General features: G+C 35.7%; 5 protein-coding genes across 12 annotated transcripts; 1 reads left to right on the top strand and 4 right to left on the bottom strand.

The window, feature by feature from the left end:
- Positions 1-6: 6 nt before the first annotated feature.
- LOC112456616 (DNA repair protein XRCC4-like) lies at positions 7-1,623 on the top strand. Of its 3 annotated transcripts, none has more exons than XM_025019291.1 (3): positions 7-160; positions 570-714; positions 789-1,623. In XM_025019291.1, exons 2-3 carry the CDS (start codon positions 589-591, stop codon positions 1,545-1,547), a joined length of 885 nt encoding a protein of 294 aa, XP_024875059.1. In that variant the 5' UTR covers positions 7-160; positions 570-588; the 3' UTR covers positions 1,548-1,623. The 3 variants fall into 3 exon arrangements, with proteins under 3 accessions (XP_024875059.1, XP_024875058.1, XP_024875060.1); XM_025019290.1 differs by having other exon boundaries at positions 7-327; XM_025019292.1 differs by lacking the exon at positions 7-160 and having other exon boundaries at positions 335-714; positions 789-1,305; positions 1,412-1,543.
- A 582-nt stretch (positions 1,624-2,205) lies between these two features.
- LOC112456614 (aftiphilin) lies at positions 2,206-7,791 on the bottom strand. Of its 5 annotated transcripts, none has more exons than XM_025019284.1 (8): positions 7,535-7,791; positions 7,067-7,178; positions 5,215-6,971; positions 4,731-4,943; positions 4,505-4,651; positions 4,363-4,423; positions 3,989-4,120; positions 2,206-3,770 (listed from the first exon to the last, which is right to left on the bottom strand). In XM_025019284.1, the coding sequence occupies exons 2-8, from the start codon at positions 7,167-7,169 to the stop codon at positions 3,295-3,297; spliced, it is 2,889 nt and encodes a 962-aa protein (XP_024875052.1). In that variant the 5' UTR covers positions 7,170-7,178; positions 7,535-7,791; the 3' UTR covers positions 2,206-3,294. The 5 variants fall into 5 exon arrangements, with proteins under 5 accessions (XP_024875052.1, XP_024875051.1, XP_024875053.1 ...); XM_025019283.1 differs by having other exon boundaries at positions 5,098-6,971; positions 7,535-7,790; XM_025019287.1 differs by having other exon boundaries at positions 3,521-3,770; positions 3,989-4,019; positions 5,098-6,971.
- A 437-nt stretch (positions 7,792-8,228) lies between these two features.
- LOC112456615 (zinc finger protein 665-like) lies at positions 8,229-11,225 on the bottom strand. Its single transcript, XM_025019288.1, has 3 exons — positions 10,974-11,225; positions 10,415-10,687; positions 8,229-10,303 (listed from the first exon to the last, which is right to left on the bottom strand). Exons 2-3 carry the CDS (start codon positions 10,676-10,678, stop codon positions 8,381-8,383), a joined length of 2,187 nt encoding a protein of 728 aa, XP_024875056.1. The 5' UTR covers positions 10,679-10,687; positions 10,974-11,225; the 3' UTR covers positions 8,229-8,380.
- Positions 11,226-11,480: 255 nt separating this feature from the next.
- Positions 11,481-13,765, bottom strand: LOC112456617. The gene is made up of 5 exons (XM_025019293.1): positions 13,486-13,765; positions 13,016-13,136; positions 12,530-12,651; positions 11,979-12,450; positions 11,481-11,817 (listed from the first exon to the last, which is right to left on the bottom strand). The coding sequence occupies exons 2-5, from the start codon at positions 13,128-13,130 to the stop codon at positions 11,657-11,659; spliced, it is 870 nt and encodes a 289-aa protein (XP_024875061.1). The 5' UTR covers positions 13,131-13,136; positions 13,486-13,765; the 3' UTR covers positions 11,481-11,656.
- A 493-nt stretch (positions 13,766-14,258) lies between these two features.
- Positions 14,259-15,268, bottom strand: LOC112456618 (interferon alpha-inducible protein 27, mitochondrial-like). 2 transcript variants are annotated; one of them, XM_025019295.1, is made up of 2 exons: positions 14,802-15,268; positions 14,259-14,503 (listed from the first exon to the last, which is right to left on the bottom strand). In XM_025019295.1, the coding sequence occupies exon 1, from the start codon at positions 15,199-15,201 to the stop codon at positions 14,809-14,811; it is 393 nt and encodes a 130-aa protein (XP_024875063.1). In that variant the 5' UTR covers positions 15,202-15,268; the 3' UTR covers positions 14,259-14,503; positions 14,802-14,808. The 2 variants fall into 2 exon arrangements, with proteins under 2 accessions (XP_024875063.1, XP_024875062.1); XM_025019294.1 differs by having other exon boundaries at positions 14,259-14,490; positions 14,802-15,262.
- Positions 15,269-15,351: the final 83 nt, after the last annotated feature.

Below are 15,351 nucleotides of genomic sequence, written 5' to 3'. Positions count from 1 at the left end.
ACGAAGTTTCAAATAATTTTTAAAAACATCCTATGAACTTTTTCTCGCCTCTTGTTGGATTTAATTATTTCTCGCGTTTTTAAACACTCCACTGGCGAGAAATGAGATTTATTAATTTTACTCTTCGACGACCTCATCACGCCACTTTGGATGAGAAATAGTACTTGTTGGTTAATGAAAGTCGATCATAATTAGTCGTGAACACGGTTGTGTCGTGAATGTCGTAATATAACCTCAGTTTTTATTGCTTAAATGTCATACATATTGTTTCTTGGATTTTAAAAAATTTTCAAATTTAAAGAAATTTTTTATACTACGCAGGCGCATGTGGGTACTGCGTATTATATTTTTTTTTATCTGATATGACACGCGACCACGTGTATACACGACCGTGGTATTAAGTGTGTATTAGTGATGACGTTAATTATTTATTAAAAATTGATAATGTGCGTCAACACATTATAGGTTAACGATGTGATATCACCGTCGCCGGCCGTCGCGTCTTCATCAGATGATTGCACATCAAATACCTTTCATGACTCTCCTCATTTGCCTTGTACTTTTTCTAGATTATCGGAAGGAAATATCATGATTAACGTAAGTCAGCTCATTAATCAAGTGGACAAAAACAATTTTACACTGTATTCAGAATGGGAGGATACGGGTTTTAAAATAATGATACTGAGGTCATGCACAGTGCCATTAAGTGGCGAGGTATAGAATTAATATTTATTTATTTATTTTACAGTATATTTACGTGTGTTATAAAAGTTATCTCAATATTTTAGATGCGTATGGAGGATGCTAATTATTACATAAAGCACTTGGACGAATCCTTTGATACGTATCTGGAGAAGACGAAACACGCATTCTCTGGTAAAAATGCCGATATACAGTTCTTTCTGGAGGACGATACATTCACATGGAAACACCAAAACATTCTCACTCGTGGAGAAATTGCGGTACACTCTCTGTCAAATATATTAATTCTTTCCGACACTTTAAAGCAGTCGTTAGAACATTTTCAAAAATGTCAAGAGCGAGCAATGGCATTGGAGAACGAGAACGAGCATTTAAATAAGATCAATACAGACCTGATCAAATCTGTAGAAGAATTGATCAATAAAAAGACCACTATGGAGAAAGAACTTTACATGAAGTTTCTCACACTTCTAAATACAAAGAAGAAAAAAAACAGAGAGCTTCAGGAAGCTTTGGACAGTGCCAAAAAGACGACACAATCGGTATACGATAAAACCACTGATGAGAGCGAGGGATCAGAGGTGGAGAATAAGAAAGTACATGGTACTAAATCATCTAAGACAAGAATACACAAGATAGATTATGAGAATGAACAGAAAGTTGCACCAAAGAGTAGTGAGAAAAATCTTAAAAAACGTTTCTCTTCTAGTGAAGATACAAGTCCTGAGCCTTCAACAAGCAAAGGCAATATAGCAAATATACAAAACATGGACATAGATGATACAATAAAATCCAAGCAGGTACTTAAGAGTTCAGAAGAATCTGAGGAGGATATATTTTCCTAGTGACAAAAGTAATATATTTTGCATTCTCTTCCTTACATTTAAAAACTAAATTTTTTTAACATAATTCATGAATTATGTTATTCTTAAAAAAAAAAAAAAAACTTTTATATGTTTATATATCAAAATTACTAGTGCACATATTCGATTATTATATTTTTAAATAAAATGTTCTAGTCTAGTACTTTAATAGAAGATATATATAATTTTATATCAGAAGATTTATTATATTATGCGATAATCAATAATATATTCAAATGAAAGTTTAACTGTATTTCTGACACAGTAGAGCAACTATTATGTATTATAATTGCGTATACTATGATTATTACTATTTTATATAACAAAGTATATATTTCCACATACTGAAATAATAAAAGTATTTCATTAATTTCAAAATAACAGAGTGTAAAATGATGAGTATGTTTAATGAAAGTATTTTGATGAAATAATTATGGTATTGCAATGTTTAAATATAAAATTCTTTTATATTTAATATAATTATATTAAAATGATTGTATGAGATAATGATATGCTTTGCGTCTTCAATACTTAAATTGTCCTGATTATTATAAAAGATTGAATTCAAGGATTGGGAATGAGATCGAGGATCTTGAAAATCGCACGATTTCGTAAAGGTGGTTAAGAAAAGTAACAACTATTCGATCATCAAAGATTGCCTATGTGTTAATGTTATCCACAATATTTTACATAAAATATATATTACAATGTTGTCATTAATAAATAACGAATAATGGTAATAATATTTATCGTTTCGCTCTAATGATCAATATGCAAATGCCGAGATTTACATAATTAAGTACATCACGTTCCACAGTAGAAATTCAAAATGTGCAATAAAAGCATCAAGCGAATTTGTTGAACGTATTATCACTCGACGATTTCATTACAGATATCAATCTCGTCAGATTCATTCTACGATAATTGACTTACGATTAGTATATAGTTTTGGGTAATTAATGTGTGTTCCCTATATGACTGGGGAATATTTATGATTGCTTGAAATTGTAACAGATGAACGTCGTACAAAGTACGCGCGGCTTCTTGAATGTATAACTCGAATATTCAGATTTGCTCATCTAAAAGTAGTTCCAGAATATTAGTAGGTAAATTTGAAATGCGATACAAACGAGTACAATACTCTGGCGCTGCTTAATTGCCTGCAATTATCGTCGAAAATATACATGAACGAATCTCTTCTAATATATAATACATAAATTATCATTAAGAACTGTAGACTAGAATATGGCCGAATGTGTGAGTTCTTATATCTATTTAATTAAGGACATAAAACTGTCTTTAATAAAGATTACATAACTATTGAGTTAACAAAACAACTTACGTGCCATAATTTCTGAAATGATCAGTACAACATTAAATCGTAATTGCGCAACAAAGTAAAGACTTTGAAGGATTCATCAGTAACAATACCATTAGCGCTACAAAATCACAAAACAATGATGATTCGGAATGTCGAAGTGCATTGCTCGGTGCCGCAAGCGAATAGATTAATATAGGGAGTGTCTTTCATACGTGGCGTCTCGTTATCCTTTTCTGATGTGGAAGAGCCAAGGTTGGATCAAAGGTTGGTCTGAACACAGGTTTGAAAGGTAGCAGAAGTACGTTTTTGATTGTATGGATCACTTAGAAACATCCAGCTCGCAACAGGTTCTCTGGGAAGTTTCCTCTCGCGTTTACCCTTTCAAACTCGCATTCAGACCGATGTTACTCAGCCGGGCATCTTCCGATTTATCATAGCCCCGAGATCCGGCACGATTTGCCTTTGCTCGCGATTGAACAACAAAGATCTCGCGTTCAAAAACGACAGGTCCGGTAACTTATTCAGAACTTTCACGGTCTCGGCTTGCACGGTCATCGGTCGCCCGTATCGGTCCATAACCACGTGTTCCGCATCTTGCATGTTCTCTTTCTTACCTACCGACATCTTTCTGTGATACTCGTGTACCCTGGATGTATTATTGCTTATTGGAAACGACTTATTGTTGGTCAGAGGAACATTTCTCAGTGTTCGATGCGACGGATTGCTCTTCTGCTTAATTCCAAAATCTTGCTCGGTCTTCTTCTTCCATTCTATTGTGCATGGTCCTGGCAATGGTTCTATTATTTTGGATGTCTGAGACGATTTTTGATGTTTTTGTGAACTGTTGGTTCCGCTTGGTTCTTGCATAACTGCTTCTAGTGGATCTGTACCAGTAATAAAAATTGATAATTAATTAAAATAAATTAGTAGAATTACGGATACAATAATATTGAAAATACTACGAACGTTTAAAACCAAGCAGATAAGAGGAGGCTACTTAATTTCTAGTACAGAAAGGATATTTTTCTACTTGAAACAAGAGTTATGAATATACATATATACATGTATGCAAAGACAGAGACATTACAGTTTGATCACTTACAGTAATAAACGGAGTTTGTTGAGCAAGATGACTGATGATAGGATTCGGAATATGTGGAGCAATGAGGTGTTAGTAGAGGATCAAACGGACACAACAAATCCAGAGGCAGAAGAGCGGATAACCCACCACCACCTGTATCGTTATTTTCGCGATATTTAGGACAGCATTTAACACACTTAGTCTATATGTTATAAAACAACACCATACTACTTTTAAATACATAAGAGATACTTATTCAGAAAATATTCTCTCTCTAATCTCGTTATATGTGATAATTTAATATCCATTTAACAAAATATGAGACATGTAGCAATGTTTTTTCTTCAATGCATATCTTAATCAAGCTAACACACATAACTACAATAAATACTTACTAGCATCTAGAGGATTTACAAGGCCAGAACTATTCCAATCAAATTGGGCAGCAGGTACTTCCTAATACGATTATTACAATTATTAATTAATACAAATATTACTTACGTATATTACACACACAGAAATAAAGTCTCAACTTACATCTGAACAAGCCGCGCCTTGTGTCTTGCTGGTATTAGCTGCAGAAAACTGATGAAGCTCAGCAGTAGCTTTAATTGGCTCTAACGGAGTAAAGCCGAGATTTGCAGCAAATCTTGGTATATTCGGGTTCCACCTCGGTCCAAATAACTTTAATTTCATATAACATTGTTACTTTTTTGTTCATATATGTATAAAATATATTAATGAGCAAGTTACGCATACTTACAATGTTCCGAGAATCGATGCCAAGAGCATTTAAGAGAACATTGTTACTACTACTATTCGCCCATTGGTAAGTGAGGGCATTGGTTTCTTCCACGCTCTTCACATTCTGCCAAACTTTATCTGTCTTATCTATTAAGGCTTTCAACTCAACTTCGTGACATTCAGAAACCACGGAAAACATGTTTGTTATTATATCTTCTATTTTATTCGCAGCCTGAAATTGTTTTAATTAAATTAAAACGTTAAAATATATTAAATTGTATCATTTATATTATAATGCAAGACTAAGAATCTAAATCAAAGCAACTCACTCGTTACTTTAATAAACTACTAGTAATTTTGTATTACACAAACATTCCTAAACTCACATTCTTGTTTTCTATCCGACATATAGATTCTTTTAAACTAAATTGCTGTGTCTCTACTACATCGGTTGACGTTTCAAAATTACTAAAGTCTCCGAAATCATCGTCGTCGTCAGGTACCTTCAGTTCTTCAGCATCGTCAGATTTCCATTCTACCGTCGTACTCGAAAAATTAGCAAAATCGCCAAAATCGTCATTTTCGTTGTCCGCACTTTCGAACTCGGGACAACCATTCTCTCGCGCTTCGGTTGCTGCCGGCTCGTTCGCTCGTAAATGAAAATCATAAAATTCGCCGTCGCTAAAATATACTGCAGAATTTTTGCTTTCATATGTGGCACATTCTTCGCCCGCGGTACTCGTAATATTAACTTTATCCTTTAAACAGTCGAGGGATGTATTAGTAGATGGCAGTGAAGCTCCTTTCATTGGTGAAAATTTTTGTATACAAGACGCGTCGGATGAAGATGTATGTAAATCGTGAGTTTGTACTGTCTCGTATGTACTATTACTGGATATTGAATTGTAATTATTTGTCAACTCCGACACATCGTCAAAATCTCTATGCTCCATAAATTCTGTAAAATCAGAATTATCCAGATCGGGTGCGTCAAAACTATTTTCCGGAATGTACTGTTTGCGTATTTCCTCACTACTCGACTCTCTTTCCTCATAAACGGAAATTTCCTCGCTTGCCCCATTCACATCTACCTTTTGAATAGTTTGATTTGTTGTATCTACGGCTACATATTCGCTTTCTTTTGATTGTATAGTATTTTTTATATCGCAGAAATTATTAGCAAAAGTACTCGCGTCGCTTTTTTTACTAGAGTTATGAAGGTGAATGTCTTCATTATGTACGGATGTATGATCTACATTTGATTCCTCTCTCACAGCATCCTTGTCGAAAGTGAAATCAAAGTTGAAAGAATCGTTTACACTTTTACTCGACTTCTCATTGCTCGCGTCAGCGTTGGATATTACATCGTACATCTCTATATATTTCGGCTGAATACTGAATTCACAGTCCGATTGTCTAAAAACATTGGTACCGTCTACATTAAGTTCTTGCGAGGTAACAAAACTGGAAATTGTCCTTTCATCGTGGATAAAGGCAGATTTATCATTAGTATCATTGACACAGGTTTCATTCTCGCCGTATGACGCGTAAGTTTCTCCAATCTCGTCCGTTACGTTGCATTCTGTGTCCACGGAATTAGGCTTGTCGTTCAAGTAATCCGTCTGCAGAACCGTCACAGTTACATCCATCTCTTTATCGCAAACAGCGTCGTTCCACTCGGTAGAATCTTTGAACTGTTCGTAATTGTAAAAATCGTCGTCCAGAATGTCCGGCGTGCTCGTAGGATCCTCCAAGTCCAGACTCACAGGTTCGACCTCGTCATTCGCCTCCAAATCGTTCGACGATCCCTCCTGCTCACTGACTGTCTTTACGCTATCTGCTAAACTACTATTGTTGCTACTAATTACATCCGTATCAATAAAATTCTCCTTAGCTAAAACATTCTGAGTACAAACGTGATGAATGCTATTACTAGTCTCAACATTACGCGACTCGCCATTCCTAGGTGAATCTAATAGACTGTGTTCTGTTGTACTAGCTTCTTTAAAATTGTTTTCCAATACGTTACTATTATCCGTTCTATCCTTCAATCTTACGTGGCTCACATTGTTCTCTGCCTTCTCGACGATCAGCAGATCGTCGATAACGCCACATTTCGAGGCTTCGTTTATCTTAGGGCAATCATCCAATACTGGTGACTCGGTAATACCGTTTATTCTAGGAGATACGTTCTGTGATGCTATTGGGGTCTGTATCGGAGTAATAAGTTTCTGTGGGGATCCTGATGAAGCGGATAGACCTGTAATAACAATTATACAAATTAGAAGACGATTACGCGAGGTAATATGGAATGTAATTTTGCTATACGTAATAGTTGCCAATTTATATAAATACCATCTATTCCACCAGTCGTGAAGTCTCCGAATTCATCTTCATCAGACTCTCTGAAGTTGTCTAAGGGTGGTGGCGTGGAGCTGACTAAAGGTGGGAAAGCCATGGTTCTCTCCTGTTTCAACAACACGTTTTATCTTTTACAAACATCAACGAAATTAAACAAAGATGTAAAATGATAAAATTCCCTCGTTAAAATAATGCGTGAAGATGATTCGTTCGGAATCATTCGACCACCTTTGGTCGCGTATACGGACTTTGTTTACACTGCGCCTATCCTTTCTCCATGCATGCACTCCGTTACATATGTCAAACGCGTTAAGGTTAAGTCGCACTCTCGGACACGGACTCGCGGGGGGTTTTCCCGTGACCGGAGAGAAGGTAGAGCTCTCCGAGGCGAGGCTCTCGCGCGACGACGACGTTGTTTTTACTCTCTCGCCCTCGCCTCTCGGGCTACCTACCACCACGTACCCAGTATAATCCGCTCCGTGGACCTCGGGATGCCCGTCATTCTATCTCGACACTGTCATCGCGGCGATCGTCGCGGTCGCGGCGTGCACGGGCGCGACGGGCCTCGGTAATTATCACAGCCAGGTCACAGTATAAGTGGCCAGGTATCGGGTCGACCAGCGGCAGCTCGTCCGTGCGTGACGATTGGATGCACGATGACGGTGACACAGGGGTATTGTATATACTGTGACGGCGATGTCATGAGACATCGCAGGTATGTAACATCACCTGTTCCGAGTTCCGTGGCGCGCGGGCGCGTGCGCGACGTATAACGGCGCCCACCTGCCGTGAGTCATGCGCACTCGCGGCCGTTCAAAATCGGCCCGTTGGTCAACGCGAATTAAAATGCAATGTAAAATGAATAAATAAATAATCTGGAATAATTTTTTGAAAGGTGCAACGTTACATGGTTTTATCCGACGATACAAACAATTATTTAATGATACATTTTGTAAGTATAATTTATTATATCATATATTATAACATTACACTAATGTGCATATATTGATATGTTAATACATGGATATTATACATAAAATGTAACATATTTATTCGTATATGTATATAACATTAATTATAACGTGTGCAATTTTATATATAATGTGTAAATTATATATTCTTATTTTTATTTTATATTCCTTATATAATAATTTTATAGTATCACATTTTTCGGAACACTTTGTTATTTATTAAGAGAACTAATAATCGGTAATATGCATAAATATACTGCCGCGTACATATAAGCTTCTTATTGGTATGATGATTAAAACGCAACTGTAATAACGAAAGAATAATGGTCCCATATATTTAATTCTGACAATTCTCAATTGATTTATCTTGTTCGGAGGCATGTTTGGTGCGTCTGTGTTTCCTCATGTCTCCTTTCTGTCTGAAGCATCTGCCGCACACGTCGCACGAGTGCGGCTTTTCCCCGGTGTGTATCTTGATGTGGTTGTTCAAGGCCTCCGTTCTGGTGAAGGCCCTCTCGCAGTAATGGCACTTGTACCTGCGATCGCCACGGTGTATCAATCTGTGCTGATAAAACACAGACCCGGTCAGGAATGCCTTGTTGCACACCTCGCACTTGAACGGCCTCTCCCTCGTATGCTTCTTCCTAACGTGATCCGCCAAGTCCGGTTTTATCGTGAAACGCTGATCGCAATACTCGCAAGCGTAAGGCTTGATGCCCATGTGGAATCTCTTGTGGGTCCACATGTGACTGGACTGCGTGTAACTCTTTCCGCAAATGTTACAGACGTACGGCCGCAATCCGTTGTGCCGCCTTTTGTGCGCGTTCAAGGAGTTCGCCGTGGGCAGCAGGCTGCCGCAAATGTCGCAGGGAAACTTGGAACATTGATCTCGTCCGTGATCCTGTACATCCTCGCTTTTGTCGAACACACTTCCGCAGAGTTCGCAGATGAACTTCGCGTCGCCCGACTCGGACAATCTGGACGCGCGGGCGTGTCTGTTTTGCTTGTGTTTGTACAGCAGGGATAATTCCTTCATGTCCTTGTTACAGACCTCGCATAGAAAGACGACGAGAACTTTAAACAGCCTGGGATGTTCCTTCCAATGTAAAACAGCTTCCGCGAAGGATCTGTAAGTAGCCACGCATGTATTACACGTATAGGGTCTTTCGACAACATGATGTTTCTGATGAGTCTTCAGATTGTCCGCGTTGGTGAAATGGCTGTTGCAAAACTCGCAATGATACAGCTTCGATGTCAGCAACTCCTCGATCAGCGTGACTTTGTCCTCGTGTATTATCTTGTAATGAATATCTGCATCGTCGCAAGAGATAAACACTTCACCGCATTGAAGGCATTTCCAGACCGCCTGGCTGTTCTCGATAACTATGCAGTGGCTCGCGACATGTTTGTTCAACCTCGATTTCTGCGTAAAGCTCTTCGAGCACTCCGAGCACTTGTAAGGCTTCTCAGGCAGGTGCGTCACTACGTGACGCTTCAGAGTGTAGCCGTCGAAAAAGCCTTTATTGCACACTTCGCAAATATGAGGCCGATTCTTACCGTCGACGCAAACGTGCACTCGGAGCGCCTCCTGATCCTCGAATAACTTTCCACACTGCAGACATGAGACGCTATTCTCCTTAGAATGTTGCCTCTTATAGTGGTAAAATAGCTTCAATTCTTTGCCGAACGTTATCTTACAGACCTCGCAGTATAATGCTTTCGCACCTTTGTGAAATTGCATGTGGAAGTTTAATCGTTCTTCGAACACGAATGTCTTGTCGCATATGGGACACTTATATGGCTTCGTTGTGTTCTGTATACTGGGTTTACATTTATGACCATCTAGTGTCTCCTCGGTGTGATAGAGATTCATGCACGCTCCACACTTTAGATATGTCTGTCTATCTCCTAGGCATTGTAATGTGATAGAACGATTCCCGTTTTCCTTATTGACCTTTGCGTTATTAAATATGTTCTCCTCATCACTGCTTTCTAAAATTATATCATTCTCGTATAATTCCATGTCCTTTGTATTCTGGAATGTTTCTTCACATACATTCATAAAGCCCTTTACGCATAAAGGACAGGATTGTTGGTCGGAAAACAATCCATTGGAAATATTAAAAGATTGCTTCTCCTTTAACATCGTTGACAAGATTTCCTCCGCTTTAATGCATTGTGTGTCAAATTTGTCGCACCAGTTTACTTTCTCGACGCAGGTCAAACAGAGCTGTTTCGGTAATGGGTCCGTCTTCTTAATCTACAATGAATTATGCTATGTAAAATATACGTATTTACAAACATTATACATATATGCATAATCATAGTATGCAGTATGTTTACAAAATAGTTTTAATAAAAAATATTTTACTTTAATGCTTAGACACGTATTTATTTTATGTGCCAATTTCATTGATTCTCCAAACTCAGAATAAATATATATTGGGTTAGTGGTTTGACCAGCACACAATCGACAGAAAGCAAATAAGCTGTTTTCTTTTTCATCTTGTGCCGATAATTCCAATATCTCGTTAGAAGAAAGTGGCTCCTCTTGGGACCATATCACAGAACCATCCAAATCATCAATATCATCTTCATGGTCACTTAATGTACTAATTGACTCTGCTTGTAACATGTTTTATTGCTGTAAATTAAGTTCACACAACGTAATGATCAATTACAAACACTTTTATATATTTAACCATTATGTTTAGTTTTTGCAAAATATAAGATACTATCATAAAATATATATGATACATATTTCTCATCTATGAATTACAGTAGATATTGTTTAATAACATTTTACAATTTTTATTTATAATAAAATATCTAAAATAAAATTATAATGCTTATTGATCATGCCAAATTTATTTTATAAGATTGTAAAAAAATACTAGAAATATTCCAATAAAAAAAATAGAGCAGATTACCTTTTTTTCTTTGAAAAGAACACAAATATTCAAATATTCTTTCATGGCAAACTCAATATTCTTGATATTGTAAATTTTCTTGCTACCACGATTCAGCTTCTTCAAAGACAAACAAACAGATCAGTTAGCTAACTAGAAATAATTGCCTGCTACTTCTGAAACAAATGAAACTGTTTGATGTTTCTATTGTCTCCAAATTAATGCAAATAAAATGACAGAGATATTGAGGTTATATACATATATATGATTAAATATTTTTTATTCAATTCATATTACGTTAAAAACTTAGAATTTGACAAATACTTATTCATTGAATTGAACAAAAATATGTATTCATTGAATTGAATAAAAAATATTTAATCAATAAAGATTGAAAAATTATTCTTGTCAAAGATAAAGAAGTGATTATAATTTTGGTAACACAATTCACACATTTTATTGTATTTTTAGGCAATTTTTTATAATTTTGTACATAAATTGACACAAGTTTGTATACAAAAATATTAGTATTTTAAAAAATACTGTAATTATTTTATACATTTTATTTCCGTATATTCTAAGATTCTAACTGTGTTAGTAATATCAGTATTAGAATATATTCTTTTATATACAGAAACATTAAAAAGGCACTCTCAGAAGATCATTAATTAATTATTAATTAATGTGGCGTTCATTATCATCAATTAATTATTAATTAATATAACATAGAATAATTCATTTTTAACCCTGCATTCTCGTAAACGCCCCCAATGGCGTAATGCAGGTATCAAGTTTAACTTGGTCTTATCAATCTTTGTTTTCGTTTGTCTGTAATAATCCTCAGCTGTGAAAAAGTAGAGGTAGCCTGAAAATTATTAATATAGATATATACAGTGGCCAACAACCATACCACATTGAAAGTACGAGTTCTCGTCCGATCATTAAATGCAGTACTTATTATGTTTACATACTGTTACAGTTATTTATAAATATGTGTGTTTACATTAACATAAACTATTAACTTACGATTTTCTTCTTGGATATCGAGTTCCTGCTTTTTATAATGTAAATACAGATTAATTTCACCCTTTTTTTGAGCGGCAGCCTTCCCCAACGATAAAATCGTATATTTCGCAATTAGTGTCTGATTTATACCACTTATAAAGTTATTAATTGTCTCCAAGGTATTACTTGTTTGCCTCCCGATCATATACTTGGGTACTTTATTTAATTCTTCTTCAGTGATAAATGATATTGTTGGACATATTTCTGGTTCGTTGAAAAGCGTTCTTTTACAATCTTTCACAATTTCTTGCTTTTCAATCCTTTTGGTGCTACTCTGCATTTGTTCCGACAGTTGGTGCGTTGAATTTACAGTACACCCTAACATATTAGGAGAGACTTTTGCATTCTGGTAGCCTTGTATGAGCTCGGGTGGAACATTCTTTTCTTGGTGGAGAATTCTTTTGTCCAAAGTTTCCACTAACTTCAATAATTCCTTCAAGCAAATAAAGACATTCTAATTCATGTCCAATTCTTGAATAAAAATAAATTCTCGGGAATAATTTGGCACTTACCCTTGAACGACAATTCTGTTCTCTCATTCTTTTCAACTGATTTTTCATTTCGTTGATGCCACATCCAAGTTGCGATACTTCCTCGCGTACTCTCTGAAGTTCATCCTTTATATTTTGCTTGCCTGTAAAACGTAAAACACGACTGCAAATTAATGTTTTATTACTCAACTAGCCAAATTTAAGAAAATCATATTTTATCAAACGCAACAAATTTTCTTGGTAACAAATTTGAAAAATCCGTTAATTACATCAATGTTTGCAAAACGACAGCAGAAATGTACTACACAACTTAATGTTTATATTTCTAGCTCTTATCAATTTGCTTTTATTTTATGAGCAGCAAGTTTAAAAGGAAAATACAAACCTAACCAGAAAACATATATAGGCACCAATTTCAATATTCAAATTAAACTTGCTGCCAATTTGCAAATGTATTGTTATAATTTTATTTAATATAAATGAGGTATAAAAGTGCAAAAAATGTACCTTTTATTAACACTGTGGCGCTGTTGAGTTCCAGAAGTTTCTCGAATTGCTCATTAATTATCTCTTCCAGATTATCGTTCTCATTCTGTTTTGTAAGTCTATTTTCGTCAATCATAACTTGCTGCAAAAATTACGTCAGATAATTAATATACACAATTTGTACTTTGTATGTATAAAATATTTTGAATATAAAGCTGTATATATTCCACCACATGTATGTGATCTCTTATGGAAAAAGCTATTGTAGTTACGAAAAAAGCACACAAAGCTAGCAATTACTGTAATATTTGTCATAGTGTCATGTACTTTTTTCGCACCCACAATAATCTTTCTGTAGCATTTTTCCATAAGGAAAAAATGTGTGTACAAACATATATATACATATATATGTATATCTTAACCAAATTTATATTACTTTCTGTAAACTTACATTAACCTAATAAGGAAACAATTGCTATATCGTAACGTACCGTTTTTCCCCCTTTTATTTTGTCGGAATATTATTATCAGATATTATCGACAAATGTAAAATAATTTTGTTTTAAGCCACGTGCCCCGTATTATTTTAAATTTCAATTTCACGTTTGTTTCCTCGATTCAGTCACAGCCCTCTCGGAAAAAAAAACAGCTTCTAGCTCCACTATGGGACAATCTCGAAACGGTTTGCTCAATTACGAGTGATGTGAGTGGGGAACTTTGGCGCCATTTTAAATACGCATTATACATATATTCTTACATATGGAGGGATAAAAGCCACAGTGGTGTAAGTTAAATTTTTAAAAATATTGACTTGTGTGCATAGATCCAATTTATATATTGTATAGATTGCATCTATGCACACGAGTCAATATCTTAAAAAATTTGACTTATACCACTATGGCTTTTACTCCTCCATATATTAAATTATGTTGACTTGCAATAATTATTTATAATAATTTAAGACCGCATGAAAATGAGATGTAAAATATGTTCATAAACCTTTATATATACTAATCAGTTTGGTCACTTTGCTGTCCTTTTTGATGTCACAGATGGATGATGCCATTGCTTTTGTTTAAAAGATATACAGAATGTTATCAATCTGTATTTAATTGTAAATCATCAGGGAATGAAAATTGAGATATGACATTGGAAAATGTATCCTAGTCAAGTAATGTATAGGATCAAATATTCACAGTATGGTTAAAAATATAATGGATAGCATATGATATATAGATTTGTCGGAGGAATAAGTTTGAGAAAATTTTATATTTTAGGATTTTTAATATTATTCAATAATAAAACATTACATTAATAATGTTAATTATATGTAATATCACGCATTATCATGCGGTAAGAGTCGTAGAAGTTCTTATTCCTACTGCTGATAGCTGCTATGTCGCCATTGTCAACGCGGAGTTCACGGCTGAGAAACCAGCCAATATCTCCACTGGGAATTATGACCTGCGAATGCGAGCTTTCCGGCGACAATCGTGCTAGAAAAAAATGCTACGTTCGTTATTATATCAATTTTTTACGTCATCGTCACGACGACGAACGGATCTATCGTTGTAAAGTTTTAAATACGAATAACTTCGACAGTATCCGTGATGTAGTTTACGAAATAAAATGCACTAATATACCACGAGTGAAATTACCGAAACGATAATATGGCAGCGATTTGTCAGCGAATATTCGAAAAACCATCCGCTCTTCGCACGCGAGGTTGATGTTTCGGTGTTTAAAAGCGATTTAAAAATTTAAAACAAAGTACGTAAAATAATGATGTATATTAATAATTACTTACTTCATTATTAGAATAATTCTTTATCTTCATCTTTATGTTCATCTTTATGTTGATCTTTATGTTGTTCATCATCGCACCAATTTAAATAACGGACAGCAATGCCCACGAGAAGGGGTGCGGCTGCGCCAAATGTGCCGAACAAAATTGATCCTAATCCAGTAGCGCCGAGTGATTGCAATATCGCGAATAAACTTCCAGCGGCTACGTTACCGATCAAAGATTGCCACAATGCTGCTAACGAACCAGCCGCAACACCACCGAGACCGAATCCAATGAGTGGCAAGGCAAACACACCCAATGTGCCGCCACCTAAGATTGAACATATTACAATAATACGCAGTAATTTCAGATTTTCGTCGCACACTAAAGTACGACCGCACTCGCCACATTTTTTGACCATTGTGCACTCGACAGAATGTTATGTTAAATTGATGATGATAGCGCGTGTGCAAAGATTAAATTGATGACGATATCGTGTGTGCAAAGATCAAAGATATAAGTATTAGGGTGCGGTCACATTGGGGAAGCCCATGGATGGTATCTCAAGTTT

This window comes from Temnothorax curvispinosus, unplaced genomic scaffold (assembly GCF_003070985.1).
Source record: "Temnothorax curvispinosus isolate PA1 unplaced genomic scaffold, ASM307098v1 QBEX01007000.1, whole genome shotgun sequence".
In the NCBI taxonomy this organism is placed as follows: domain Eukaryota; kingdom Metazoa; phylum Arthropoda; class Insecta; order Hymenoptera; family Formicidae; genus Temnothorax; species Temnothorax curvispinosus.
The sequence above is the reverse complement of the archived record's forward strand: the minus strand, read 5'-3'. Positions and strand labels throughout refer to the sequence as shown.